Raw genomic sequence first — 17,480 nt, 5'->3', positions numbered from 1 at the left:
CCTCAAAACTACATCCATGTTAGTTGGTGATAAGGGCCCCATAAACGTAGGGAGACGCTTGGAATAACCATCGTCGCTGTGCTTAGGGAACGTGTGGTGGGTGGCTATTCGGCCGGTAAGGAGGAGCGACGCGTCCTAATCTGTGGTTCTCAACTGGAACAGGCCAGATCAGGGGGGATGGTCTACTTCAAGTGGAGGAGTTTAAAGACCAAGTTCACTGAGAAATGGGATTTACTTTTAAATATGATGGTGAAAATGAAAATCGTATGGAACATTTTAATAAACCGTTCTACGTTTTAAAAAATCTCCCCGGGGCGTTCTCGGGTGTGCAGAATGTACGTTTTCTCCTTTTGAAGCTAATCACATTTTTCTTCTGTTGGCACGACACTGTTTGTTTACATCTTACCAGCCACTAGAGGGCATCGTTGTGCTAAAAGTCCACTGAGCAAGGCGAGGCTGGGACTGTAAAATGGCGGACTCGACAAGTCGAGCAGCTGATCTGAGCCGAGACGTTCTAACGGTAAATTCTGCTGTAAAATAAACTTCGTAGAGATGATGAAGTGCTGTGACCCAAACTGGCCCTGTTGTTGCAATACCGTCTCTGACCACTAGAGTCCGCTAGACTGTCAGTGTTCCATAGTCAACCTTTAACATTCATGGACTCACGAAGGGGAAGGCTGTTGTTTTAGCATCCAGGAAATGGCAGACAGCATCTCTGCTAGTAGAAGCTAACCATTAGCATTAGCAACTCCACCACACATCAGAACTTCTCCAGGCTTGTGCCATTTGTGGAGATAAAACATGAAATGTTGCAGAATAAACAGTAAGAGGACTTCAAAGCGCTTCACTCTACAGTATCGTTCATCCATTCACACTCCCTGACGGTGATGAGCTACAATGTAGCCACAGCTGTCCTGGGGCACACTGACAGAGGCAAGGTTGCTGAGCAAAGGCTCCACCGGTCCCTCCGACCACCACCAGCAGAATTCTCTGGTGGGAGCCGGGATAACCGGCGCTGCTGACTGATGGTTCTCCTGATTTCAGATCTCTGAGCAAGAGGTGGGACGTTGCTGCACCGACCCAACACCGACCCAGAGCGCTCCAGTCCTTCTGGGATTCTCCAGAACTCCCAGTCCACACCTGCTGTACAGCTTCCTTAAACATCAACACTGCTGCATGGATTCTGTTTTTCCAGAACCCCCGGGGCAGGTCATCGTCTTGCAGGAGCCAGACAGGAAGTGAGGCGTGGAACAGCGAGGTGTGTCCGGTATTTTTCTAAACCAAACCTGTGCTGCATTATCTCTGTACCATTAATGATGAGGGTATCCGCTACAGTGTGTGACTGAAACATCAAGGCCTGAGGTCATGGATGTTAAGTGACGGTGTGACGTAGATGTGTCGGGACTTCATCATCTCAGCGTCTCCTCGTCCGTTTTCCATCTGTGACCCAATGCGGATCGGTGTAGGAGACTATTTATGTTCATGTTTGTCAGTGAACTTGGTCTTTAAGCCTAAATAAATCAAACGGAGGGATCCCGAATGATATCTGTCTGTCATTAAGGAGGGGTCATAAAGCAAGACATGAAAAGCTTCTGTAGTGTACACACACACACACACACACACGCACACACACACACACACACACACGCACGCACACACACACACACACGCGTCGTCTCTGCAGATAAATAAATCCGTAACCTTCAGCTCTGCAGGGTTTTAGAGAACTCCCCACACTTCTGCTGGTGTTGCCGTGACGATTAGAGCGTACTCCGCCTCCCTTTAAGCACAAATCCGCTCAGGTGGGGGGGGGGGGTTGTTTAGATTTCACAGCTGATAGGAGGGAGGGAGCGTGGAGAGGAAGCCTGACTGCGGCCCGATTCCTCACTGCGTCAGAACCGCAACACCAGCACGGCCCCGCGTGGCGTCGTGTCCGTTCAGCTTCAGTCGCCCCGTGAAGCTGAGTCTGTACGAGGCAAAGGGCTCGATGAGTTGAGACTTCACTGCCGGCTATTTTTCAGTAAGAGAGCGGCGGAGCGCTGCGGTCGGGATGGAGATGTAATTGGGAAGGCTGGATCCAATGAGTCTGGTAAACAGTCTCAGAGGGCAATCATCAGGGGTCTCCTGGGGGGCTGGACCCCTGGGGGGGGGGGGGGGGGGGGGGGTTATGTGACTCTTCTATAGAACCTGAGATCTTTAGGGGTTTACCTGGAGACCAGCCAGCTGAAACGAGATGAACTGAAAACGTGCTTTAATCAGGAAGGAAGATGAACAAAGCTGGGTTTAGTCTGGAGAACCACTGAAACCCAAAGACCCTCTGAGGCTTAGAAACGATCATTCCCTGTGTCAAAATCAAAAAGCAGCTCCTCATTTTTATTTCATTTAGACGAGATTAACTTGGAGCGTGGAGGCGAGCAGGAACAGGAAAATATTCACAGAGAGCCCAAACCTTCCTCTAAGGGTTTCTAGTTTTCCATCAGAAGCCTCCTCAGGGGTTCAGACAGAGGACCCATCAGGGTCCTGGAGGTGTCAGAACCATCATCTGCCTTAAACACCGAACGTGCCCCTCCACCCAGACTCCCTCACTCCCCGTGCCCTCTCACGCACCTCCTTATCTAAATACAACAGGAAATGCAGCAGCTTGGATAAAAGCAGATGAATGGGCTGAGCACAGAAGAACCAGCCATTATCCCCCCCCCCCCCGATGCTGGAACTGTTTCCCTGCATTCGCTGCAAGAATCGTGTCCCTGTTGATGAATAAAAGCAGCGGTGTCTCCGTGTGCACCGTCCAGATAAAGCTACGCCCAGTTCAGTCCATTCCTGGACCGTAGAGGTCCTTCACCATGTACGGGCCGTCCAGCTCGTAGCCCAGCTTCCTGTAGTAGTTCCTTGTTCCGACGCCTGCAGGAAGACACAAACAGAACCACAGATGGGTCCCACATGTGGGTTACACGACACCGAGTGAAGCTCTGTCGTACCTGAGATGACGGCCAGCCTCCGCGACCCATGCTCATCTCTGGAGATCCTCTCGGCCTCCTCCATCAGCATCATGCCAAAGCCCTGCACAAACGAGCCACGTCTAAAACATGCCGAGACGTTTTGGATCGAACAGAACGTCGGTGAGCTGGGGTGTAGCCACCTGATGCTGGAACTTGCTGGGGTCTCTGCTGCTCACGGGGACCACGCTGCCGTACACGTGCAGCTCACGGACGATGGACACGCTTCCTTTCAGCTCCGGCCTGAAGGACTGAGGAGAGCAGCGACGCAGCCGCAGCAGGCCGATCAGGATGTCCTGTTCCGGGTCCTCGTAGGACAGGAACGTCTCCCAGCCACCGTTGGCCACATAGTCCCTCCTGATGAGCTCCACCTGCAGGTGCACGAGTCAGTGAAACATGTCGCTGCCTTACTGAAAGGCTTTAGTGTGCACAGGTACCTGGTAAGGCCTGACTTTGTGGTGGATCTCCTGAATGCCCACTTCTCTGGTCCTCACATCTCGACACTGAACAGACAGAAGGACAGACCCGGGTTACTGCGCTGGGACACTCAGCTATGAAAGAACTCTACAAGAATCCAAATCTAGAAAAACTATCGTCATTTGCAACGTTTCTTTATGAAAGTTATACATAATTACAATTTTACTCAACAAAGATGGCTTCTTGAACAGCCTCTGTTCAGAGAAACAGAGATTTTCAGAACTGATGAGCTAATGACTAGTCCAAACTGGAAAAAACATGTAGCTGCTGTTTTAAAATCAGCTCTAATGTCTCGTGACTAGTGGTTAACATAAACGTTAATTTTATACTGTCGTCAGTCTGGAACCAAACAGATGTTTAGATGAAAATCTGTGGTGAAGCTCCTGGGCTGGTAAACGACCCCACCAGCTAAATGCAGCACTTCCAACAGGGCTGTCAAAGTGATAAAAGTTATATTTTAAAGGTGCAATATGTAAAAACTAAGTAAGAGTGACATCCTGTGGTCACATGTAGTTACTGCAGCCCATTTTTCAATCAAACATATGAAGTCAACGTTTATATTTCCCAGCTGGCAACTTTGCGCTCACATGGAGTTTTTATAGTTTTTGGTCATTTAAAAAGTAGCTTGAAATATCTTTAGAGCCGACTGCTTTTAATTCACTGTTAGCATTGTTAGCTCAACGCTAGCCTCTAGCACCGGATATTAGAGTAAAACAAAAAAATGGCGTGGCTTCTTAGGGGTACAAGAGACTTCTGGGTCGCTCCTGTTTACTAGCTTTGGAGCTTTTTGCCCGCCAGTGTTGAATTACAAATGGCGGCGCAGCAGCGTTAGCTCTGTCCACCTAGGTCATCGTGTGACTGACGGAGTTTAATATTTGTTGTCTAAGTGTATTTTAAGGTTACAACATTTCTTATCTAAAAAGGCCAAAACTATTTTATGGCAGTCTATATAGATAGATAAGATAAGTAATAATTTATTCTCTCATTAGTTTAAATCCGCACTAAACAGCTGAACTCCACCACGTGCTGACTTAAATGTGAACTTTGGCTTGTGCTTCCCAGCAATAATCAGGATGTTGAATTTGACCGTGTTATTTATGGCCAGTGATGTAATGAATGTGTTATTCTACCTGACCACCTGTTTCAGTAGCGACTACTCAAATGCGTTAAACTTCAGTTTAAGTAATCAGATTAAAGTAACTTCTTCAGATCCATCGTAGTTTTTGTTGTGCTGCAGCTTTTCCAGGTGAACGTGTAAAAAGGTGTTTCTACGGTTGGGTTTCATTTGGTTAAACGTATTTTCATGTTGTTCTTTCACTGATGTCGCCGTAACGCTGCCACAGAGGCACATTCAGCTCGAGTGCACACGCAGCCGGGTCTTTATAAAACCCCTAACCCCCATTTTCAGCTAAACTTTCCAGTGACGTTGAAACACATTCATAAGCATGCTGAGCCCGTAGGTGGCAGTAGTTCCCCAAACGGTCGGCGTCTTTGCAGGAAAACATTCCTTGGATGTGGAATAGGGAACCTAAGCCACGCCCACCTACTTCCGCACCACGGGTCCCCAGAAAAACGAAAAAATGAACGCAAGTCAACGGGGCTAAAAACGCTATTTTGTTCCGCTTGTTTTGTGCCGTGGATTTCACATATGATGTCCGTGGACTTTAAGGACACATTTTTGTACCAAGAACGCGCTTATTTTCGAACGGGGGAAACGCTATTTTAGGTTCTGTGTGAAAAATAAGTCCAGGACTACAAATGAGCTTCATGAATGTGATGTCATCGAACCAGACACAGAGAACACTGAGGGCAAAGGGCTGTAAACTTCCCACAGGAGGAAAGAACCACCATGAATCTGGTCATGTGGTGAGTAGCAGCTACGCTAGGGGGGAGGAGCTTATGTGGTGTGAAAAACTATCCGCCCCCTTCCTGATTTCTTACTCTTTTGCATGTTTGTCACACAAAATGTTTCTGATCATCAAACACATTTAACCGTTAGTCAACGATAACACAAGGAAACACAAAATGCACTTTTGAAATGACGGTTTTTATTATTTAGGGAGAGAACTAAATCCAGACCTACATTGCCCTGTGTGAAAAAGTAATTGCCCTCCTTGTTAAAAAATAACCCAACTGTGGTGTTTCACACCTGAGTTCAATTTCTGTAGCCACCCCCCACGCTTGATTACTGCCACACCTGTTTCAATCAAGAAATCACTTAAATATGAGCTGCCTGACACAGAGAAGTGGACCAAAAGCAGCTCAGAAGCTAGACATCACGCCAAGATCCAAAGAAACTCGAGAACAAATGAGAACAAAAGTGATTGAGACCCATCAGTCTGGTAAAGGTTATAAAGGCATTTCTAAAGCTTTGGGACTCCAGCGAACCACAGTGGGAGCCATTATCCACACATGGCAACAACATGGAACAGTGGTGCACCTTCCCAGGAGTGGGCGGCCGACCAAAATTACCCCAAGAGCGCAGAGACAACTCATCCGAGAGGTCACAGAAGACCCCAGGACAACTTCTAAAGAGCTGCAGGCCTCACTTGCCTCAGTTAAGGTCAAAGTTCACGACTCCACCGTAAGAAAGAGACTGGGCAAATATGGCCTGCATGGCAGATTTCCAAGACACAAACCACTGTTAAGCAAAAAGAACATCAGGGCTCGTCTCAGTTTTGCTAAGAAACAACTCAATGATTGCCAAGAGTTTTGGGAAAATACCTCATGGACTGATGAGACAAAAGTAGAACTTATTGTCCCGTTCCATCTGGCGTAGAAGTAACACAGCATTTCAGACTAAGAACTTCATACCAACAGTAAAATATGGTGGTGGCAGTGTGATGGTCTGGGGTTGTTTTGCTGCTTCAGGAACTGGAAGGCTTGCTGTGATAAATGGAACCATGAATTCTACCGTCTACCAGAACATCCTGAAGGAGAACGTCCGGCCATCTGTTGGTCAACTAAAGCTGAAGCCATCTTGGGTGCTGCAGCAGGACAATGACCCAAAACACACCAGCAAATCCACCTCTGAATGGCTGAAGAACAACAAAATGAAGACTTTGGAGTGGTCTAGTCAAAGTCCTGACCTGAATCCTATTGAGATGCTACGGCATGACCTTAAAAAGGCGGTTCATGCTAGAAAACCCTCAAATAAAGCTGAATTACAACAATTCTGCAAAGATGAGTGGGCCAACATTCCTCCAGAGCGCTGAAAAAGACTCGTAGCAAGTTATCGCAAACGCTTGATTGCAGTTATTGCTGCTAAGGGAGGCCCAGCCAGTTATTAGGTTCAGGGGGCAATTACTGTTTCACACAGGGCAATGTAGGTTTGGATTTAGTTCTCTCCCTAAATAATAAAAACCATCATTTCAAAACTGCATTTTGTGTTTCCTTGTGTTATCTTTGACTAACGGTTACATGTGTTTGATGATCAGAAACATTTTGTGTGACAAACATGCAAAAGAATAAGAAACCAGGAAGGGGGGGGGTCACACCGCTGTATGTGGTGACGTCACATATGCGACGTGCTGATTTCTGCTGTGTAGTCATAAAGCGGATTAGAAAACGGCGCTTTTAGCCCCGATGACCTGCTTTCATGTTTTCGTTCTTCCAGCGGACCCGTGATGCGGAAGCAGACTTAGGCTTCCTGTAACTAGGTGGTGGACAGTAATCGTCCTTAATGTTGCCCTTCACCTGTGGTCTTCTACATCGAGCGGTGTGATGTCACAGCTTTTTTTCATTATCAAATCCAAACCCCGGTTATTTACGTCAACGCTCATTTACACAAACAAGCAAATGCTGACGATGGAGAATTCGCTAATCTCTAATCTGTTCAGATTTCTAAAGAATACTGTTTGTGTTGTTTATCTTTACTTTGGTGTGACGACGGCCAAACGGTAGAGCAATATCTTGGTTCAGTGGGACAGCGGCTACGTGTGGACAGGGTCTCAGGCCCTCCGTCTAAAGCTTGTGTTGGATACTACACGCCTGTCTCCGCAGAGCAGCTGGTCAAACCCGTCGGCACCTTTCACAATAAAACCAAAAGTCTGCTATTTAAGTTTTCAGTCTCCTTCAGGACTATTGTGACATCGGGTCAGTCTGGCGGTTCATGACATCATAAGAAGACCTTCACACGTGAAGTTTGATTGGTTCCACCTGTTGCACTTAGATCACCAACTCTTACCCCGGCAACCACTGACGTGCCCAACCTGGTCTGGTGTGTTTGGGAAGCTTTCAGATTCAAGGATAACCAAGAGAAAAGCAAACTTTTAGCTTATTATCAACGGTCTGCTCCGCCCGCAGGCTAACAGAGACAGGAAACCAGGTCAGAGTTATGATGGTTTCAGTTCAGCGCAGCGCCATCACAACCATATCCAGGCCGATACGTGTCATCAAACGCAGCTCAGAGCTGAGGTGGTTTCTACCACTCTGTATGGAAACGAAGAGATTCATCTGAGGAATGATGCAAAAGCACAAAGGGAAGTCGGGAAAAGCACTTCCATATAAGGAAGAAAGCGTTGATTATGCTAACGCTCGGCAAGACTCCGTTTGCTTATCTCTAATGAATATGTTTTACTCCACTTCGTTGTTCCCGAGCAGCCGAGTTTCCAGCTTCATCTCATCAAATGTGTTACTAGTTTCTATTTTCCACCCAAACGTCTGTATGAGTGGGAGTAAAGGTGCTCCGACGGTCCTGACCCACGCCTGTGGAAGGACTCTGATGGGCAGCAGCTGGAAACCATCCACCAGCTTCCTGACTCACAAAGCAGCCCCGTAAGTCTCACCTCAGTGCCCATGTCCTTCATCCTGGCCAGGGCCAGCTCCCTCAGGTTCCCATGCTCCACCCCGGAGCTCACCAGCGGCATGGGGATGTCCCTAATGAAGAGGGAGGGACGGGGGACACACAGGAAAACTTAAAGCATTCAGAGGACATGACAGAACTATTCTCATGGATCCAGTCACTGGTTTATTCAGCAACTATCTCTAAACATCACTAAACGTAGACCTACAGCTCGTTACAGTTTGAAGGAATCTCATTCAAGATGGCTGCCACAGCTAATGATCCACAGCCAGCATTGCGACTGTCAGAATGGACATACAGGGTATCCGCAGGTCCTTAAAAAGTCTTAAATTGGCTTTTCCAAATTTAAGGCCTTAAAAATCCTTAAAAATTATAAATAATCCTTAAATACAGTTTCCAAAGGTCTTAAATTACCAAAGACCCAATTAATAAGACTCTTTTATTTCTAAAATTTTTTTTGTGAATTTCTAGTTTGTGTTCAGCATTTTTTGTGTATGACATGTGCATAAGTGGAACCGTACATTCAGCTGGTTGTGAAAGGGGCTGTTTTTAGATGAGCACATTAGCTGGTTAAGCTAGTGGGAGCGTGCGCCATGGGGAAGCGCAAGTTTAATGGTAACTGGATGGCTAATCCCACGTTCGCAACGTGGTTAGCACCGGTTCCAGGCAATAGCTGGAAATTATAGCTTAAATTTAATTGGAAACAAAAAAAAAAGCTTAAATTTGGTCAAAGTGGCCTTAAAAAAGGTCTTAAAAAGCTTAAATTTGGCTCCCTTAAACCTGCAGATACCCTGGACATAGTTTGGTGTGGCGGTGGCTCAGAGGGCTCAGGTTACTCCTGACATGGTGCATGAAGTTATTTTTAGGATTTTAGGTTTTAACTCAGACACGATCTCCACTCCTTCAGTGAAAGCTAGGCTTTAGCTAGTTTTTACATTAGCTTAATGAAAACCTTTAAATCCCTGACCTCTGCACCCGGTACACTCGAGTCCAGGGAGGAACCAGCGCCAGAATCCGGGCCACCAGGTCCACCAGAGCACTGGGTGTGTAGCTCTTGTACCGCCCCGTCTTCCACAGCTCGTAAAGACCCGTGCCTCGGATCACGAGGGTTGGGTAGAGCTTCAACCCGTCGGGCCTGAAGGCTGGGTTCTCAAAAAACTCCTGCAGCAGAAACCGTCGTCGTTAAAGTTCATTCCTGATGTAATCCGGTCCGTATTTCTATGAGAGTCAGTTAAGAAATAACTAGTGAATCGAATCGGGTCAGTAGATTACAGGCTGGTCTTGAAGACATAACTGGATTAGGGTTGCAACAATAAAAAATTTGGTGGTACGGTTATAGTCTGAGAAATAATCACGGTTTCACGATTATTTCACATCTGTAGTAACACACATGAATCACACACGTTCTATAAATGATTGATAAAAGGCACCATTACATTCTATAAAGGTTTGAACCCCTGAAATATCTGTTGCTCCTTTTCAGAGATGTTGTTTGTAAAATTCACTCTACTACTGATTTGCAACGTTGATGTTTTATCTCCACAAATAACACAAGCCTGGAGGAGTTCTGCAGTGTGGTGGAGTTGCTAATGCTGACAGTTAGCTTCTACTAGTCGAGACGTTCTCTGCTGTTTCCAGGACGTTAAACCAACTGCCTTCCCCGTCAAGATGGGTGAGTCCATGAATATTCAGTGACGGTGTGACGTAGATCTCCTTCCAACATGATTGAGACATTAGACTAATTTGTGATTATTTCACTGTAGAATTCTTACATATTTCACCTTTAAAATAATTAATGAGCTGCAGTCTTTTACTATGAAATGTTAACATAGTTTGAGCAGATGTGTTAGTAGATTTGCCCAAGAGGGCTACACTGATGAGAGAAAAACACCAAAACGAGACTGGAGTACACCAAAAAGCATGCTGATAAGCAGGCGCGCAGATAGGGTGGGGGACAGGGGGGGATCTGGCCCCCCAGATTCTGATCGACGCCGATCCGTCCCCCCCGCACTAAGGCCAGAAAGAAAACAAAATCAGAGGCTAAGCGCTTGAAGCTCCTTTTTCCAATTACACTGAATGCAGCATGACGTAAACAAACACCGACTCCAGAGGCGCCAAAGTGGTTGCTGCTAGGACGCAGGATGAGCAGCGATTACTGCGTATTTTAAAAAGACCAACAGTGTAAGTAGGCGGGACCGATCTGTCTGTTTATGCGTGTTGGTTCTAGTTTCAGTACGTTGTTGTCAGTGTTGGGACTTACTCGTTATAAAAGCCTCATTGCTGACTTTAACAAGTCTCATCTACAAACATGATCCCTCATGAAGTTACTACCTTACACCAGAAGATAGTGGAGATGTGGAACCTTCAGGATGAGCAAAGTTTGGGAGTTTCTAGAGTTTGAAAATCGCCTCCCGCTGAGAGGCTCCCAGTCGGAGAGAGGAGGAGATGTGCGCAGCATGAAGAGCGCAAATATTAGATAAAACCATCGACATATAAATATATACGCTGCTGCAGCATCAGACAGCTGGTGCTGCACGAGAGGTGTGTGGAGTTTACGAGCTCCAAACATTGGGTTTGATGTTGGTTTAACCTTCTCTGGGACGTGATGGGTGTAGAAATGATGGTAAAACACCGCTAACGTGACAGACGTGTAAAAAAAAAGCTGTAAAAAAGAGGCAGATGCCGATGCGTTATATATGGAAGTCAAGTATGCCACATAATCATGAAAAAAGTAAAATATATTTATAGAGATTTATATATAAATTAAAACTTTCCAAATATAATGAAAATTTATAAATAACGTAAAAATACGAAGGAACATCTGTTGGTCAGGCTAAAAAGTCTGGGAACCGCTGCTCTAAGTGATAAGTGAATTTCGTTTTTTAAATATATTTTATGTGCAGTTTTTTTAGGGTTTTTATGTTTTCTGTAAAGATCGGTGCTGAAAATCATTTCATGTTTTGCGTAAAGCGTGAGGTTCGGGTTAGTAACTGATTGGGAGAATAACAAATGACTGAATTAAATAGTGGGGCGCCTCTGTCAGTGCGCCCCAGGGCAGATGTGGCTACATCGTAGCTCATCACCATCAGTGTGTGGATGTGTGTGAATGGATGAATGATACGCTGTAGTGTAAAGCGCTTTGGAGTCCTTACTCTGAGAGGTGCTATACAAGTGTGGGTCATTTATTATTTATAGTGTTGATCAGGCAGAGCTGTGTTGCATAACGGCTTCAAACACGTATATAAATGTTAGTTTTTACGTAAACCGTTGGAGGAAATTACACAAACTGACTGAACTCTAGTTAAGGCGCTTGCAATAGTTTGTGTATGTGTGTGTGTGTGTGTGTGTGTGTGTGTATGTGTGTGTGTGTGCGTGCGTGCGTGTGTTTGTGTGTGTTTGTGGGAGGGTACATTGGAACTTTGTCCCCCCCGTTTGAAAATCCTATCTGCGCCCCTGCTGACAAGCCCGGGAGAATTTCCTTTAGACTGACTCTGGTAAATGACACCAACCGTATGGTCACAGAAGCAAAACAAAGCTGTTTCAGGAGAGAACATCATATGACGAGGGATTGTTGTGCTGTCTTGTGTATTGTTGAAGGGAACCAACTCTTCTGGATCCATACGAGACCCAGATGAAAGCAGGAGCAGGTGTGACTGAGTCCGGTAATTATAAAAAGGATTGTCATGGACACCCTCTCACATTCCTCGAGCCTCTGCTGTAACATCTGCTGCTGTTTTACATCATATCTGCAACATTTTCCTTCACATTCAAATAGAACGCTGCAATCTAATACCTCCTTTCATATATGACCTGATTTTTAATGCTTTTTCCTGTAGTGTGGATATAAATAATGACGTAAAATAATTCTTATTTGAAGAAACTTGCCAGTTTATTTTTGTGACTTTGTAATGAACTATATCTGTAACACAACTTCTTCCTGGGAGTGTTGTTCAGTGCACAGAGACGTGTCTGAACTGAAGCTAAAAGTGTTTCCTTTTTCAACAGCACTCATAAATAAATCTTTAAAGGACGATACATCTGTGGAATGAGAAACTCAGCTAATCATGTGAGTTGAACAACCCAAAATGTGCCAGAACACACTGGAATATTCTCCCATTGGTGTTCAATAAGTTTGGGTTTATTGATGGATTAGATGAGGAAATATCAACAAGCCTCAGGTGTGTACGAACAGCAGCCCCACCATCTTGGCGCCTCCTCCTGGACACCATCCAAGTCCCTCCTACTCATTCTAGTCACCATCTAGGCTCCTCCTCCTCATTCTAGTCACCATCTAGGCTCCTCCTACCTATGCTGGTCACCATCTAGGCTCCTCCTCCTCATTCTAGTCACCATCTAGGCTCCTCCTACCCATGCTGGTCACCATCTAGGCTCCTCCTCCTCATTCTAGTCACCATCTAGGCTCCTCCTCCTCATTCTAGTCACCATCTAGGCTCCTCCTATCTATGCTGGTCACCATCTAGGCTCCTCCTCCTCATTCTAGTCACCATCTAGGCTCCTCCTACCCATGCTGGTCACCTTCTAGGCTCCAGACTTCCCTCTCCCCAGCCACTTGGGCCAGCTCCTCCGGGGGAATCCCAAGGTGTTCCCTGGCCAGGTGAGAGACATAGTCCCTCCACCGTGTTCTGGGTCTACCTTTAGGTCTCCTCCCAGTTGGACGTGCCCGGAAAACCTCACCAGGGAGGCGTCCAGGAGGCATCCTGACCAGATGCCCGAGCCTCCTCAACTGGCTCCTCTTGATGTGGAGGAGCAGCGGGTCTACTCCGAGCTCCTCCCAGATGACCGAGCTTCTCACCCTATCTCTAAGGGAGAGCCCAGCCACTCTGTGGAGAAAACTCATTCCAGCCGCTTGTATCCGTGATCTCGTTCTTTCGGTCACTACCCAAAGCTCATGACCATAGGTGAGGGTAGGAACGTAGACCGACCGGTAAATCGAGAGCTTCGCCTTCTGACTCAGCTCTCTCTTCACCACGACAGACCGGTACAACACCCGCATCACTGCAGATGCAGCACCAATCCGCCTGTCGATCTCACGCTCCAGTTTTCCCTCACTCGTGAACAAGACCCTGAGATAGACAACCATGACAGAAAACGACTTTATCCCATCATCCCATGTTGTATTGTTTTAATAACTGTTTAATGTGCTTTTGAAGCACCTTGTGAAGTATCTAGAGCCACCTCTCTTCTTCCTGTTCTACTCCTATAATGCACGGAAGAAAACTGAAGGTGAAAGCTGCTTTCAGATGTATCTAATAACATAAAACATGCATACAGTTGTCCCTGCAGCATCTCGCCAAGGCGGGCTGCCTGGACCTCTCCTCGCTGTGACATCTTAAGTCACACGTTGTCTGTTTAGGTTTAAGAAGGGTGGGGCTTGGTGACGGAGAGTGCCTTGGTCTGCGTTTCTGATTGGTTGAGAGCCTAACAACATCTAGTGATAGATATTGTTATTGAGTTCATGTCCAGCTCTAATACAACAGTTTGTGATGCTATGCATTATGGGATGCATGGCCAGCTCAGGTCCGCAGAAGGATGCGTTCATGCATCCTCGATGCAACGAGTGGAGCAAGAACACATCCAGGAGCTTTGAGCGTACTTGGCCTGGTACGTATAGGACTGGAGCAGTACTTTGGTCCATGTCGAAGGCACAAGAACGTGGGTATAAACGCTCCACAGGAAACGGCCTGAGGTTGCTGAAGGCCAACCCGCATAGTGCTGGTCGGGTTCCAGTCCCACACCTGAGACTGGAACACACCTGGCAGCTGTCGCTCATGCCACAGAGGTAAGAGCCCGCTGCATCGTCACGGCGACTCATCAGCGTTTACAACTATGCAAGATCTACAACTAGAAACATTTCTGGAAAAAAGACCTTCTCCAAACACAAATGTCTGGACTTTTAGTGACCAGATTAGTTTTAAACTTCTCCTTTTTACCAACATTTAAAGCTTCTGAATCGAGGTTTGGTGCAAATTTACTGAAGCAATCTCAGGCCGGCATGAGAAGCGTGTTCTAAAGAGCAGCATCTCATCCCGATGACAACCCATAATCTCAACTTCTTCCGGATGCTTCCCGCACAAGAACATGGTGTTGACTTTTACGACTAGAAATCACAGGCTGCCTCGGCTCGGTTCACGCAGAGAAAATGTTTAAGAACCGGCAAATTCCTCCCCACCCGCTGGCAGGCGGTGCACTGCGAAGATTAGATGTGGAGAGGAAGAGCAAGAAGAAGTCACGCACTAGCTGTGTAATCTCAGTGTGATAAGGAGGGGTGGGGGCTGCAGGGAGTGATTGGAAGAGGACAAACGGAAAGGGAAGTGGGAGATTGATGACGAAGGGAGAGAAAGCATCGAGTGAAAAGTTACGACTGGAGAGGAAAGAGATTAGGATGGAGTGAGAGAGGGAGTAGGGGAGAAGACAGGAAGTACAGAGTCAGAGGAAGAGAATACGTCAAGAGACACGAGGATCTTGTCCGAGAGAGGAGAGAGAGAGATGGTGAGGGTCAGATCCACATTTAATCTGATTCCCCTCAGTGTGCCGATCTGCTGCTGCCCTTCACTTCACCATCACACACACACACACACACACACACACACACACACACACACACACACACACACATGCACACACACACTCACACACACACACAGGTGATGTGACAGACATGATGCGAGCCACTAACGCTCTCCAACAGAGACTTGTTAGTTTGTGTGTTTCTGCATCAGGATCTTTTTCTGTGATCCATCTGTTCTAAATGTCGTCGTTAATCTGAGCGTTTCTGGTTTTCCCCGTTTTACCGAAGAAGCCCAGAAGAAACGTGCCCGACTCATTCAGAGTCTCACCTGCACCAGTAGATACGGCACGTCTTTCCCTCATCCTGCTTTAATGACCTGATTTTTGGTTCATCTGTGAGAATAACCCAAATGAGGCTGCAGCTCTGGCTTCAAACCGAGCCTTCATCTCCATCCTACAGTCAGGCGTGCCAGGAGCGAAGGCTGTTTCCAATCAGCGCAGCCTGCTGCTGGGACGTCTCACAGCTTCTCCTTCCACTCACATCTCCGTCTCTGAGTGACTCTCGCGGCTTTGGCTCTGCTGTTCTAGGATGCTACATGTATGATTTGACTTGCTGCTGCACCACAGTGAGCTAAGTGCTTCTGACACACTCAGGAGGAGAACAACGCTGCACACAATCAACTAACCCTACCCCTGGATGATAACTGGGACTTATCATGATCTAAAGAACTGATCTGGAATAGGAGGAGACGATGATTCTTGAATACATCGTTAAATATGAAAATCCCAATAATAACATATTTAGTCTTGATGAATGGGGTTCCCCAGCCTGGTAGCACTACGCAGCAAAAGGTGGGGGTTGCGCAGAAACCAGCGAGCAGCACCGACGGCCGTCTCCTCATTCGGAGCTGCATCCTTAGATGACCCAACGTGGGCTGGTGCCAGACACCGGTCCTTCATAAGAAGACAGGAAGTAAACAGCTGTGAAACTAGATGGTCTAGCCTTCAGGCTTAATCCTGCCCTAGCCTTGGCGTATAGCCTGTCACCTAGCAACCATGACTACGCCAAACAGAAGACTCACAGAGCAACAGCTACCAACAGATATCCACCAGCAGAAACATAAAAACACGAAACAGTCCAGAATGAATCTGCAGAGGTGGCTTCATGAGAGGTGGACTTCATGAGAGGTGGACTTCATGAGAGGTGGACTTCATGAGAGGTGGACTTCATGAGAGGTGGACTTCATGAGAGGTGGACTTCATGAGAGGTGGACTTCATGAACATGTTTTGGATCGACCATAAAACTTTTAACTGATGAGAGAAGTCATGATGTGTGTCCTTCGACAATGACATGACCAGAAGGGTGCGTTAATCTCAGGTGTGTCCTGTGGTCAGCATCACAGGTGTCCTGGTCATCAGTCTGCATGTCTAAAGGTAGTCACAGTGCTGTTTGGTATTAGGGTGTGTACCTCAAAGCCTGACCTCTGACCCATGAGCTGTTCTTGGTTGAATGACAGCAACAAAGGAAAGTGAATCTAAGAGAAACGCTCACGATAAACTGCTCCACATCCCGCTCCATGCCCACGTTCGGCAGGTCCGGCATCATGTGGGCAACCACTTTAAAACCGGCGTCTTTAGCCAGGTGGAAGGACTCGCACACGGCTCGTACAGTGTGACCTCTGGAGAAAACACACCAGGATTACACAGATGAAGATTAAAACTCCCCCTCTAGCTGTGTCCGTCACCTGGTCATCCTCACCTGTTGGTGTCGCGGGCCACATCCTCGTAAACGCTCTGAACGCCGATCTCCAGTCGGGTGGAGCCGTAGTTCAGCATGTCGCTCAGGTGGCGCTTCAGGCAGTAGTCTGGCCGCGTTTCTATAGTGATCCCAACACACTTGGTGCTACTGCGCTCCGAGTACCTGCAGGGGAGAGAGAAACAAGCTCACGGCGTTCTGTCTGGAGTCATTTCTACAAACGATGTCCTGGTAGGTGTTGTTCTCGATTAGACGTCATAATGAGCTTTTAATTTTACCATTTAGTCTTAATGAGATTAAATATTTGAGGGGTTAGAGTGAACGAGGAACATTCCTGGCATCATTTAGCAACATCGATTTACACGCTGTAAAATGAAATGGCTCATTATCCAAACTGCTAACAGTAACGTCACATTAAGAGCATATTAATGCAATCAACCCAACAGACAGAGAAACCCAATCAGAGCGTAACGCGTTCTTTTATTCTGGGTTAAAGGAAACGTCTTCAGTCATCAAGGGGGATGTTTGCGAACTCTAACCCAGAGGTTTCCCAGCTCCTGGTGTTGGTTTTTAAACTGCTCATGATGCCGTTTCTGATTCCAGCGTAGTGTTGTCACACACGCTCACATTCACTAAATTCACAGCAGTTAGAAACACAGAAGGACAAAATGGACACTAACATTTACTGTATTAGCTTTCGAATCAAATCCAGACTTAAAAATGCTAAAAACTGTCTTTTAGTATCATGACATATTGTGTCATCTCCCTGTGTTGCGACATGTACCGTGTGTACCACCAGAGCCAGTACACACCCTTAATAAACAGCAAGTGGAAGACAGCTGAAGGGTCAGAGGTCATGAAGAGGTCAAGGCGTGCCTCACCTTGGTTTTGAGGCTCCCATCGGTCTCCTGCCAAAGG

At 46.7% G+C, this 17,480-nt stretch overlaps 2 protein-coding genes across 2 annotated transcripts in view; one reads left to right on the top strand and one right to left on the bottom strand.

Moving 5' to 3' along the window:
- Nucleotides 1-1,180: 1,180 nt before the first annotated feature.
- Nucleotides 1,181-17,480, top strand: part of LOC107378247 (kinesin-like protein KIF13B) — a 74,332-nt gene continuing 58,032 nt past the window's right edge. The window contains exon 1 of the mRNA XM_070545601.1: nt 1,181-1,258. The gene's annotated coding sequence lies outside the window, so the exon portion shown is untranslated. The remainder of the gene's footprint in view (nt 1,259-17,480) is intronic.
- Nucleotides 2,672-17,480, bottom strand: part of elp3 (elongator acetyltransferase complex subunit 3) — a 29,248-nt gene continuing 14,439 nt past the window's right edge. Inside the window, exons 8-15 of the mRNA XM_015948340.3 lie at nt 16,566-16,727; nt 16,359-16,485; nt 9,245-9,438; nt 8,261-8,351; nt 3,434-3,499; nt 3,140-3,367; nt 2,979-3,060; nt 2,672-2,901 (exon numbers count right to left, since the gene is read on the bottom strand). Of these exons, the coding sequence (XP_015803826.1) occupies nt 2,810-2,901; nt 2,979-3,060; nt 3,140-3,367; nt 3,434-3,499; nt 8,261-8,351; nt 9,245-9,438; nt 16,359-16,485; nt 16,566-16,727 (1,042 nt within the window). The 3' untranslated portion in view covers nt 2,672-2,809. The remainder of the gene's footprint in view (nt 2,902-2,978; nt 3,061-3,139; nt 3,368-3,433; nt 3,500-8,260; nt 8,352-9,244; nt 9,439-16,358; nt 16,486-16,565; nt 16,728-17,480) is intronic.

This window comes from Nothobranchius furzeri, chromosome 2 (genome assembly GCF_043380555.1).
Source record: "Nothobranchius furzeri strain GRZ-AD chromosome 2, NfurGRZ-RIMD1, whole genome shotgun sequence".
Taxonomy (NCBI): Eukaryota; Metazoa; Chordata; class Actinopteri; order Cyprinodontiformes; family Nothobranchiidae; genus Nothobranchius; species Nothobranchius furzeri.
This window is presented reverse-complemented; position numbering and strand designations above follow the sequence as displayed.